The 12,360-nt window shown below is 41.9% G+C and overlaps 1 protein-coding gene across 1 annotated transcript in view; it reads right to left on the reverse strand.

The window, feature by feature from the left end:
• The window catches only part of VIPR2 (vasoactive intestinal peptide receptor 2), an 80,085-nt gene that overhangs the window by 18,988 nt on the left and 48,737 nt on the right, over positions 1-12,360 (reverse strand). The window contains exon 4 of the mRNA XM_060248122.1: positions 12,107-12,204. Within this exon, the coding sequence (XP_060104105.1) occupies positions 12,107-12,204 (98 nt within the window). The remainder of the gene's footprint in view (positions 1-12,106; positions 12,205-12,360) is intronic.

The raw sequence follows: 12,360 nt of genomic DNA on the forward strand, positions 1-12,360 counted from the left end.
GAAACCACGTATTAGGTACAGCACAGGACTGCCACCAAAAACGGCACCCTAGTATAAAATCCTCCACTTTTACATTTCAATATCCTTGTGCTGTAATATTATCGTATATGCTCGGTAATCCCATATCATTGGCCAACACCAGCATAGGTGGGGAAATATACCTAATGATCTGATATGCTATGGGACAAAATTTGACACATTTATGGTGGCGGCCCCGTGGTATGCAGTACTGCTGTTGACTGTACAGGGACCCATCTTCTTCATTTATAGGACCATGCATGCTGGAGGGAGGAAGGGAGGGAGGGAGGGAGGAAGGAAGAAAGGAAACATATAGGGATTTCTATAAAAGGTTGCATGATGGTGGCAGAGGCACTAGTCCATGATCTTTTTTAGCAGCTACTGAGACCAAATATGTTATGAGGACGGCCAAGTACTTTTTTTATTTGGAGGTACCAGCCCACAGAAGAGCCTTTACGTTGGCTCGATGCGCAGCCATGCCCTCAAAGGTGCTAGAAGGGAAATATAGAAAAGTCCCGTATGAAGACCGACGCTGTCCTTGTGCTATGGGAGAGGTGGAGTCGATGACTCATATGTTTTTTCGATGCCCTTTCCACCAGGTACAGAGGGATAGGTTTGTTTCCCCGTTTGTAGTTAAACCAATGGCAGACGCGGACGAGGCATGTTTGGAGAAACTTTTGGTGGATGCAAGTCCAACTATCTCTAGACAGATAGCCAAATTTTGCCATTATCTTGTGAAGTTCCATACTAAGAAACAAGAAACTGCATGTCTTGTATGATCTCTTGGAATTTTAGTTTATAAATGTTTTTATATACTCTGATTTAAAGGATTTATATAAATTGGAACTGACTTGAATGTTAAAATTGGTTCAATTATATTTTAGTTATCTTGGATTGTATAGGTGGGGAAATGCTTATGTATTTTATTGTATTTTATGTTTTTTTAGGAGGGTATTTTATACTATCTTAGGTATTTTAGGAGGGTTTTATATGATGTGTTATAGTTTTTATATTGGTCTATGACTGTAATAATAAAGTTCATTCGTTCATTCGAATTAAACTTTTGGTTATTATTTTGGGCGTTAATGCTGTACCAGTAATGTCTGAAGGAAGCAGGTCATAAGGAAGGGTCAGCAACATGTTTACTTCCTATAAGCCAGTAAGGTTCCAATACAGGATAAGAGAAGTAAAGATAATCAGCTAATAAACAACGTCTGTTGTGGTTCATAAAATACATATGCCTGGTGTTAATTACCAAATGTAATGTCTATAACTGTGGGTGTTAAGGCATTTCACCTCCTATGAACACCTTTGTAGGATTCGTGCACAGTGATTTGGAAGTCCTTCTAAACATCTATTGTTCTATATGTTTTAATTACAAAATATACATATCACTTTCTGTCTCAGAAACCTGACCAAACCCTGCTAGACTTCACTGAGCAGATTGTCCAAAAGAACGTTTATTTCATTTGTCTCTTAAAAAAACAAATATCCAGTCATGTGGAAGACAGTCCACACAGCTTTCTATTAATACGGTTGCTGGCTATAATATGCTATAGTTAGCTTGCTTGGGTTTTTGACAGGGTGTTGTTTCCACTTCAGAGCACATTTCTCACTTCTGTTTAACAAGACCAAAAAAAAATCTGTAGACAAAAGGTTAATTTGTTGCTGTAAGGAATATGAAGCCTACCAGAATTTTTGACATTCAAACTGCTCTGGAGTAAACAGCGTTGTATCACTAAGAGCAGGAGAGACACTGATTGGCATTAAACCCTGGTCTGATACACCAAGCAGTAGAATCATAGAATCACAGAGTTGGAAGGGACCTCCAGGGTCGTCTAGTCCAACCCCCTTCACAATGCAGGAAATTCAAACACCTCCCCACACACATACATCTCAGTGACCCCTGCTCCATGTCCAGAAGATGGCAAAAACCTCCAGGATCCCTTGCCAAACTGGCCTGGAGAAAAATTGCTGACTGATCCCAAAGTGGCAGTCAGCATTTCCCTGGGAGTGTAAGAAAGGGCTGTAAGAACAGTACCATTTACCAAGGACAACACCTTGTTGTCATTACAAGGCGCCATTACACCAGAGTGGTTAACTATTTAAAACCACTGCCCACAACACAACACCTGGGTGTAATATTTTTTAAAATTAAATCTTGGGGAGGTGGCTTGGTGGCAGTTTTGCAGCCTGATTGGCCCAAGCAGAAATCAATGCAGCTGGGCTGGAAGCAACGTGGCACGGCTGCAGGTGAACCACCTCCCAACTCCATTAGGAAGCAGAGCTAGAAACTGGGCTTCAGAAGGAACCATGGGGCTCACAGAGAAGGTGGCGGCAGCTCTTCCGGGAGGAAGCTTCGACACTGAAGGCAATTTGTATAGGCTGTTGTAGAACTGTTTCACTCTCTTTTCAGGAACCTAATCACAGTTAAAGGAGGTATACGCAGCACAAAATGATAAGGAGAAAAAACTAATCTAGGTAGAAACTCTTGGAGTAATTTCTACAACTGTTCTGTCATGACCTGATGGAAAGACCACTGCATGAGACAGTTCTGAGAGGGGAGGAGCCAAATCACCGTTGGTCCCAGACAGGCCAATGGAAGGGCTTTGCATGGCCTCCCCTCTCCCTTTGGTATGGACAGGTGAAATGGCTGCTGATGGAGACAGACCATCTGCCAAGGCTTTCTCTTGCCTTACGGCAGCTAGGGAAAACCCCAAGTACATAATTTGCAGGCTGCAAAATACTCCTCTCCTTGACAATTTTGCACTGTACCCTTCCTAATAATTACATGAATGCATCACACATGTAGTCTCCCCACTTAGTCTGCCCAAACCAGAACTTTTTTAAAATTTAAAGTTTTTATTGAATCTTCTATTTACAAATACAGAAAATAAAAGAACATGAATTACTTCAAAGGTATCTAAGCTTTGGAGTACAATTGGAGTATCTAAACAGTAATCAACAACAATCAAGAATATTCAGATTACAAGTATGATAACTCTCTATAATATGGATTTTTTTGAAAGATATCAGAGCTAGTGAGATGTTCTGTTGCAGAGTACCAAAGTGCTTGAAAGTTTTGTTGATAATGCTCTATATTAGGTAGAATAGAATGGCTTGTAACCAGGGCTTCTTTTGTAGCAGGAACTCCTTTGCATATTAGGCCACCCCCCTTATGAAGTAAATTCTCCAAGAGCTTACAGTAGACCCTGTAAGCTCTTGGAGGATTGGCTACATCAGGGGGTGTGGCCTAATATGCAAAGGAGTTCCTGCTACAAAAAAAGCCCTGCTTGTAACTTTGCTAAATATAAAGATTTCCCACAGTTTGTTTTGCCACATATCTAAGGTAACACTGGAATCACACCATTGTTTTGCTATTACAATTACAGCAATTATAAGTAAGTATGATATTAATTTTGTCTGGCACTTTTAACTGTGGACTGGTCCAGTAGTATCCTACCCATAAGCTATGGTAGTTGGAGAAGCCGAAAAGTAATTTGTGCACTCAACAGGGCTGAATTATTTAATTTAAAGAGCATGGCACATGGCATCTGTGCAAAATAACAAGTACCATGTATCATCATCATCAGTAACAGAAGCAATTAGAAGTCCCTTCAAAGGCTCTGCTGAATGTTTTCAATTTACTATCTGAAACAGAGAAGCAGCCAGGAATTCCCCCCAGAGAGGGAATTCTAGACTTAGGTTCCACTACAGAGGGTTGCAGTTGGTCCTAGAGATCAGCCCTTTATCATTATATTCTTCAATGCTTCAGAATATGCTGAAATTGCAGCTAAGAAATTCTACCCATGCCTTCTCATATGGCTGCCCTCCTCTTCCTTTCAATGAAGCACTCTTCGAGTCTTGAACTTAACGCTTTCCAACATGCTGATTAATGCACTTTCAATTCACTTCCAATGCACTTTGCAACTGGATTTTACTGTGTAAAAATCCATTTGCGAATAGCCGCTAAAGTTCATTGAAAGTGGACTGAAAGTACATTATTCAGCAAGAGGGCATATGACAGGATCAAGAAGGAATGAGTGGCTGATGCTGTTGCTTCCTTCTGCGGTACTAAGGGGATTAAAGAGGAATATGTGGATTTCAGGGCTACATTTAGCAATCCTATTGATGAAGGATAAGAGAGACATAAATGGGGGGTATTCAGTGCACAAAGGAATGCAGGCTGATGTCTTATTTAATTCAAATACACCATGCCAAATAATTCTGAGCAAGCATCTTTTTGGACCAGATAATTATTGTTAGGTGAAAGCCTGGTTAACACACAGATATGTAAGCAAGAACCATAATCAAATGCTGCATCTTCCTTCTACTCTTGACTAAGATGGTCTGTGTCTCAAGAAGACCTAATTGCATTATGTTATGTAACACAAAGAACTGTTTTTAATAACAATGATTTCATTACCTTGTTCCAGCGATAAGAAGACTCATAAAAATACTCATTCAAAGTGCTGACTCTTCATTAGCATTTTTATGCTCATACAATTCAGTTTCCAAGCCAAAAGTATGTAATTAAATATTCAATTTCTTCCTGTTCTGGTAGATCAGAGCATCAAGGATAGTAAAGACACAGAAAAGACCTAAATCCATACCAATGAGAGGAAGCACCTCGATGGTTGATTCTTGTTAATCAGCAGGTTGGTACAGTTGATGAAAAAGAGGAGAAGAGATTGGATTTATACCTCACCCTTCACTACCCAAAGGAGTTCCCAAACAGCTTACAAATCTCCTTTCCCTTCCCCTCCCCACTACAGACACCCTGTGAGGTAGGTGGGGCTGAGAGAGCTCTCCAAGAACAGCTCTTGAGCAGAATAGCTTTGAGAGAACTTTTAGCTGACCCAAAATCACATCAGAGGTGCATGTGGAGGAGTGAGGAATCAAACCCGGTTCTCCCAGCTAAGAGTCTGCGCACTTAACCACTACACCAAAACTGGCTCTCAGTGAACTACAGTGTTGGCCACTAAGCAAAACTTGGCAGGATGGCTGATCAAATCCTATACAGTGTCATGAGCCATGAAGAGGAGTTGCTGGAAGGGTTAACAGACCTGGAAGAGTTGCCAGCCAGTTCCTCAGCTGAACAAACAGCAGCTGGCCCATCAATCACTCTCCAGGCACCAGTGTCAGCTGTTGACGATCAATCTCCTCTGAGCTCTCCTCCTCCCATCTCAAGAGTTCAAAGCAGACTCCGGAAAGAACTTTCAGAGCGAAGACATGAGGCACACCGCTGCTTCAGATCTCTCAGCCCTGAGTTCTAGCAGAGTCACTGCCACCCAGGGAGCAGGCTGATTGAGACTCCCATATACCTCCCACCCAGGACCTGGTAACCTTGTGGAAGCAACAAGTCTATTATCTGGCTTGCAGAATCCTTCCTGATTCCTGATCCTGACCTGCTTGATTTCCTTGGCACCCTGACCTTGTGGCTTTTGGACATTGACTTCTGATTCCGGTTTGTGATTCTGCATTGGTGACTTGGCTCCTGCTTGACTTCCTGGACTTTGACCTTGGACTGGCTTTCGATTCCTGCCTGCCTGCACCCTGAAAACGTGACATACAGTACTGTTTAATAACCAACTGCAATGCTGACAAATAAGCACTGGAAGGGGAAAAATTGGCAAATGCTTCCAAACAAGGGTACCAATAGGCTATATACAGGCATGCTTTGGAATGTAGTCCTGCTAGTTCAGCTCAATGGTCTGTTTCCAAAAGTGGCTGGTTACAATGAATAATAATAATAATAATAATAATAATAATAATAATAATAATAATATTTTATTTTTATATCCCGCCCTCCCCGCCAGGCGGGCTCAGGGCGGCTAACAGACATGGGGATCCCATGAAGATAACAACCATTACCTATTGTTTCTTCCCCAGCATCTGACAATCAGAGGTCCCACTGACTAGCAGCCAACAACAGACCTATCCTTGTCCAAACCCCTTTCAAATCGATCTAAATCAAAGGGACCTCATAGCAGTGAATCCCACAGGTCAGTCACCTAATGTATGAAGTAGTACTTCCTTTCCTTTACCTTGAATGTGTAGTTAATCGGTTTCACAGAGTGACCATGACTTCTAGTATCACATGCAGGAGAAGAAAAGTTTCTCCTGATCCACTTTCTCTACATGAGAGAGAGAAAAGCCTCTCCAGGTGTTGGGAGAACCCTGGAGGGCAGAATGGAACAGGGCCTGAAGGCCCAAGCAGGCCTGTTCCACCACATCTGGTTAACAATATGAGGCTTTTGAACAGGATGGAGCAGAAAGCTAAATAAACAAACAACCAGATCTAATAGGGTATCTGGCATGGCCTTGTTTAGTTTTCATCTTGTGCACTGCCTGCCACTATATAAAACACTTCCCATTTAAATAAAAGTAAGAGTCCCGTGGTGCAGAGTGGTAAAGCTGCAGTACTGCAGTCCAAGCGCTCTGCTCATGACCTGAGTTCGATCCCAGCGAAAGCTGGGTTCACGTAGCCGGCTCAAGGTTGACTCAGCCTTCCATCTTTCTGAGGTTGGTAAAATGAGTACCCAGCTTGCTGGGGAGAAAGTGTAGATGACTGGGGAAGGCAATGGCAAACCATCCTGTAAAAAGTCGGCTGTGAAAACGTCGTGATGTGATGTCACCCCAGAGACGGAAACGACTAGTGCTTGCATAGGGGACTACCTTTACCTTATTTACATAAAAAGAAATCTTGCTTGGATCTTGGAATTCTCCTTTGAATCAAGCAAGGCACATGCCAGCAGGAAATTTTACTGTGCACACCTACAAAAGAATGGGTGCTCTCGGGCAGCAACTTCGTCTTTCAAGGGAGATGGTCCAAGAGAACCCATACGGGGTTTGTGCCCTGGGCTACTAGAAGACCTCTTGCTCTCCTATGCTTGCTCATGAGCGGCACTGCCTGTATGCTGCTCACTTTCAGAGGCAATAAGGGTGGTCTATAGGTGGGCATTATTAACAGTAGTACCTCAGTGTAAAATTTCATCCATGCAATAGTTTACTTACCACAAAGCTTATATAGCCTTAGGTGCCAGGTTAAGATGCTCCTTTTCATATGGGATTTTGCCTCTGGGTAGAGACTTTGATTAACTTTATTTATTGGGCTGATTGGTGCTACTGGGTTTCTTTTTGGGGGGGGCGATTGATGATTTTTAGACTGCTGTATTTTAATATAAGAGTTTTATTATATTTGTATTTTTAATAAGATTAGTGGCCTAAATGATGACCCTTCCTTCTTTCAGTGATGTAGTTCCGTAAACTGCCTTGGAACAATATGAGGGGAGACAGTTTTTAACCTCTTTTATCTAAATTAATATAATTCATGCAATTTTTGTGCATGAATTAATCCAGTATAAAGGTACCATGCATTGCTCATAAAGCAGGAACATCCCCACGAGGCTGCAAGTTTTCCATAACATTAATACCTCAGAAGTAATACATATGTGTGAGGATCAACCAGGTATCAACCAACTCTCTCGTATGGAAACATAGGTACAGTTTATTTGCTTCGATACACGAGTCAACCTTCTAGCCAGGGGGTTGCCAGGAATGAAGTTAGTGGTTACCCCCCTCCCACCTTTTCACACCAACGTAATCAATTCACACCTTCCAAGCCCATTCACACAGAGCCAGCAGCAGAGGTTTAGAGCATGCATTGATCTGTGTCTGAAACAAAGTTACTGTGGCTCCGGAAAACGGTGAGAAAAGAGGCTGACAAAGTATGAGACAAGTGAAACCGTGAGGACTCCTTTCTATACAGTTCCTCCTTATTCTCTTCATCACAACATCACAAGTGGAACCTTTAAGGACTCCACCCTATAGCACTTATGAACTTTGTTAAGGCTGTTTCCTAAGAAGAAATTTTAAAGTGCATGAATTGGGGGAGTGCAAACACCTTATTGTTCTTTTGTTCTATTTTGCCTTATATTTGCACTAAATCAAATGCATGTACACACAATGAGAGTGTGCATATCTTTATTGTTGAACGGTGACTTTTTTATAATTATTCCACTGTACATCGGTACCAGTTAGTTATATTGTTCACACAGCCTGGGCTGAGGAAGGAACCATCATTCCACACACCAGGTCCTAATTTCTATGACAACTAGATAAGCTATGAATTGCAGACACTGGATCTAAACCATAAAATGCAAGAACACCTAAACTACAAAGCAAGAATCCAGTAGCACCTTTAAGACCAACAAAGTTTTATTCCGAATGTAAGCTTTCATATGCATACATACTTCATCAAACAATGGAATGGGGTACTGTGAGCAGAGCTACTTATAGCTGGTAGTAGCTCTGCTCACTGCACCCCGTTCAATTGTCTGATGAAGTATGCATGTTTACAAATGCTTACATTCGGAATAAAACTTTGTTGGTCTTAAAGGTGCTACTGGACTCCTACTTTGTACTACTGCTTCAGACTAACATGGCTGCACACCTGGATCAAACTACAAAGCACAGAGCATCATTTCTCCCCCCCCCCCCGGCCTTTTCACAGGCACCACAATCAGGCAGCTGAGATACATCCAACATGCAGCAAAGAGAACAGCCCATGGCAGGATACAGTCCTGACAATATGCTTAGCAGCTGGAAGAGCTAGAATGTTTCCGGTGCGTTTCATTGAGAAATTTGTTATGGTTAGCCTTTTAAAATCCCTTAATTAATGAAATCCACACTTGAGTTTTTGGTGTTTTAAGGAGCGTATTTGTGTGTGTAATTAGAAAGTAGCCATTCTTTAAAATGGAAAAAAGCTTTAAAAGCCTGAGGACAGCTGCTATCTGCGTATACAAGAAGCATGCTAGGCTTGGACAGATCTGAATGAGAAAGTCCAGAAGAGAGCTAATTTTAGTTGTCTTGACTCACAAGAGAAATACGGCTGTCGTCTCTGCCAAAAAGGTCTAAATGATCTATTAAGAAAGGGGTCACAGGTACAAAGGCACACACAAAACATGACTATTCATAGGCCACAAGTTCTAGATTCTCAATCATTCTCAGTCCAAGCTCTCACATGCAGGGGAATGAAGTGCCTGAGATGACAGATCGGAGAGCACTACTGCAGACTTGAAGGGGGAGGACCACATTTGGGGATGCTCCGCTCTTTTTAAAAACTCCTTGCAAACAGAAGAGCAGCTCACCAAGCCAAGTGAGGTGGTAGAACCTTTCTCCTTGCCAAGCTAGTTTTCTATTAGCAGAGAGTTTAACGATCTTCCAAAGTGGGAATCCACCACCTGTAGTCTGTAGCAGCACAGCGCATTCTATGTCCTCACTTCACCCTCTCATTATTCAACGTGTATAAACTGGGTGGTAGAGTTATTCTACAAATGAGACAGCAAAATATGGTGTTCTGTTTCTGGAATGTGTTATGTCCTGGAATGCTCCCTTCATTAAAATCGAACAAACAGACTTTTGCAGTGAGAGAGCCGTGCTACACCTTTTATCTTGATGAGTTAGTTTTCTTCATGCAAGACACTTTTATATGCAATTCCACACCTGCAGTCTGAAATTATACAATCCAAAACTCCACCCATCAGTCTGTCACCTCATTCTATGTGACCAACCCCACTTGAAATGTTTGGGCATTCAGAAGTATGTCTCTGTCCTGAACTCCTATCTCTAATATAATGCTTGAAGGAGGAAACCTATTTATCCCATTCTGGTAAGATTTAAATGCATCTCAGTCCATGCACATGGGATCTTACTCCTTTGTGTATTAGGCTACACACCCCTGATGTAGCCAATCCTCTAAGAGCTTACTGTAGAGGTCCTGTAATAAGAGTCCCGTAAGCTTCAGGAGGATTGGCTACATCAGGGGTGTGTGGCCTAATATGCAAAGGAATTCCTGCCACAAAAAAAGCCCTACTTCCAAAAGACACAAACTGCAAGTTGGATGTTATATCAAAATGCAGATGGCTTGAAGGTCAACTGCTCTGAAATTCCACCCACGCTGCTGAATTGCCTTTTGCCCCAGTCCCAAGGGTAGTCGTTGTCTCAGTCCTGAATATATTTTCCTGCAAGCAGTCCTAATGAATTGCATTCACACACTTCTCTTTAGGAAATAACTAACATCGTATGAAGATAGGTAATAAGTCCGACTATTTGCACTGAGGTTTCATTCTCAAGATATCCAACATTATAACATTCATGATTCATTACATACATGCAATGTGCATGAGCATGCGTGCACACACACGTACAATGTGTGGTGCATATGTAAAGCAGATCACAACAGCTTTTTGGCAAGTGAAAAGGGACCACCAACAAAGGCACACTGGGATCACGGGACCTGTTTATGTATATTTACATAAGAAGCAAAAGATGATATAGTGCAAAGGAAAAATAGTCTTTAATAATTATGCAACCCCTACGGGTTTTGCATGTAGCTTCATCAGGGGGAACCTTTCAGATTCTTTTTAATATTGCTCCCATGCATACACTTGGAACACTTGACTGTATATACATAAGCACACACACACATAAGTGGGGGATCTGCAAGGATTTGCAGGGGTTATCTTGTTTTCCCCTCCCCTGTTATTTCTTCTTTCATTTCCCTGTCCCCTTTCTTCTCAGTATCCACCACCAGCCAAACTACCTTCTATCATCTCCCCATCAGCAGCTATACTTGTTATTTATTTACTTTATTTATACTCAATTTTTCTCCACAATGAGGACCCAACGCAGCTCACATCATTCTCCTCTCCGTTTTATCCTCACAAGGGATCTCTGAGGTAGATTAGAGTGAGAGTGTGTGACTGGTTCAAAGCCACCATGTGAACTCTTGTGTCAGTGTGTGATTTCAAATCTGGGTATCTCAGATCCTAATTTGAAACTCTAACCACTGTAACGCAGAGTCTTTTGTGGGGTGGCTGCTGTTGAACAGAAGCAAGCAGTCAGGCCTTGCTGAGTCACAGAAGTTGAGTGACAGCAAATCTCCCAGTGACTGCTGCCTGGCCTAGTCCCAATCAGTCAAAAGACAAAATGGCCCTAAAAAGGCCCTGCCTCCTCACCTGGCTTTTCGTTGACAGAAACTAAGACTTGAATGCTGGCGATACTATTGTGGTTGCCAAGCAACAGCAACTGGAGGCATTCAATTCTCAAAGTTACAGTGCTGTTTCTATCATTTGGGGTGTGGTTAACCCCCCCAAAGATTTTTTTAGCTCAGATTTCTCTGCCAATCTGGGGCTTTTCTCAGGTTGTAGAAAGATCTGTATTGTCTGTTCATGGCTCCAGTATCTGGTTTTAAGGATCCACAGATGCAGCCACACTGAGGATTTAACACCCACACCCACAGATATTTTGGGTTTGTGGTGAAATTTACCATGATACCAGAAAAGCTCTGTAGGGTTAATTCAGCCGTACTACAGACCCAACTTCTTTGACGTAAGAGTCCAGTGGCACCTTTAAGACCAACAAAATTTAATTCTGGGTATAAGCTTTTGTGCACATGCCTGAAGTAGTGTGCAAGCACACAAAAGGTTACACCCAGAATTAAATTTTGCTGGACTTAAAGGCACCACTGGACTCAAACTTTATTCTGTTGCTTGAGACCAACATGGCTACCCACTTGACCACTTCCTTCAGTGCAGCCACAGGCTATGGAACAAGAAAAGCAGTTCTAAAACATTTTACCACTGTTCCAGGACTCCTATTGCCTCCACACCCAATTCAAGTTGCTGGTTTTAATCTAAAAACCCTGGGTGGATTGGATCCAACATCTGTAGGAGACTACCTCCTCTGTTGTTCAATTAGGATCTCTAAGACATACACTAATGATGTCCTACAGAGACAGTGTTTATGTTGGCTTTCCAGCAGCTGAGATCACTGTTATGGGTGTAGCTCTAGCATTCATGTTTAATTGACATTAATTGCGTTTTAAATTAATATTTCTAATGTCACTGGCTTCCAGTTTGAGAGAGACTGGAAGGATTAGAAAGGGGAAAAATCAAGCAAATCCAAAGGAACACTGCTGTGAAATTTTTCCACCGGGTTCTTTGACCCATGCAATGAAAACATCATGCACATTCTAGGGCATATTGTTCCTCAATATTTTTTGCAGCTGCACTAGCAGTCTTACCATGCTGGTCTCATCGATTTCTTTAAATCCGCAAGCAAGCAGGAAATCTGGAAATATGTCTGTCCAACCTCTACTTGTACACTTTTTGCTTATATTCCCTAAAAATGAAACAAAAAAACTCTGTAATGCATCAACATCTGGCAATTTTCTGCAGCAAGACCTTCTAAATAAAGCCAGCAGAATCTCTGGTCCTCAACTGGTTACAGGTGTATCACAGATTTTCAAAAATTTTTGTCTCACCTGTCCAATTCAAA

Source organism: Heteronotia binoei, chromosome 10 (assembly GCF_032191835.1).
Source record: "Heteronotia binoei isolate CCM8104 ecotype False Entrance Well chromosome 10, APGP_CSIRO_Hbin_v1, whole genome shotgun sequence".
NCBI lineage: Eukaryota > Metazoa > Chordata > Lepidosauria > Squamata > Gekkonidae > Heteronotia > Heteronotia binoei.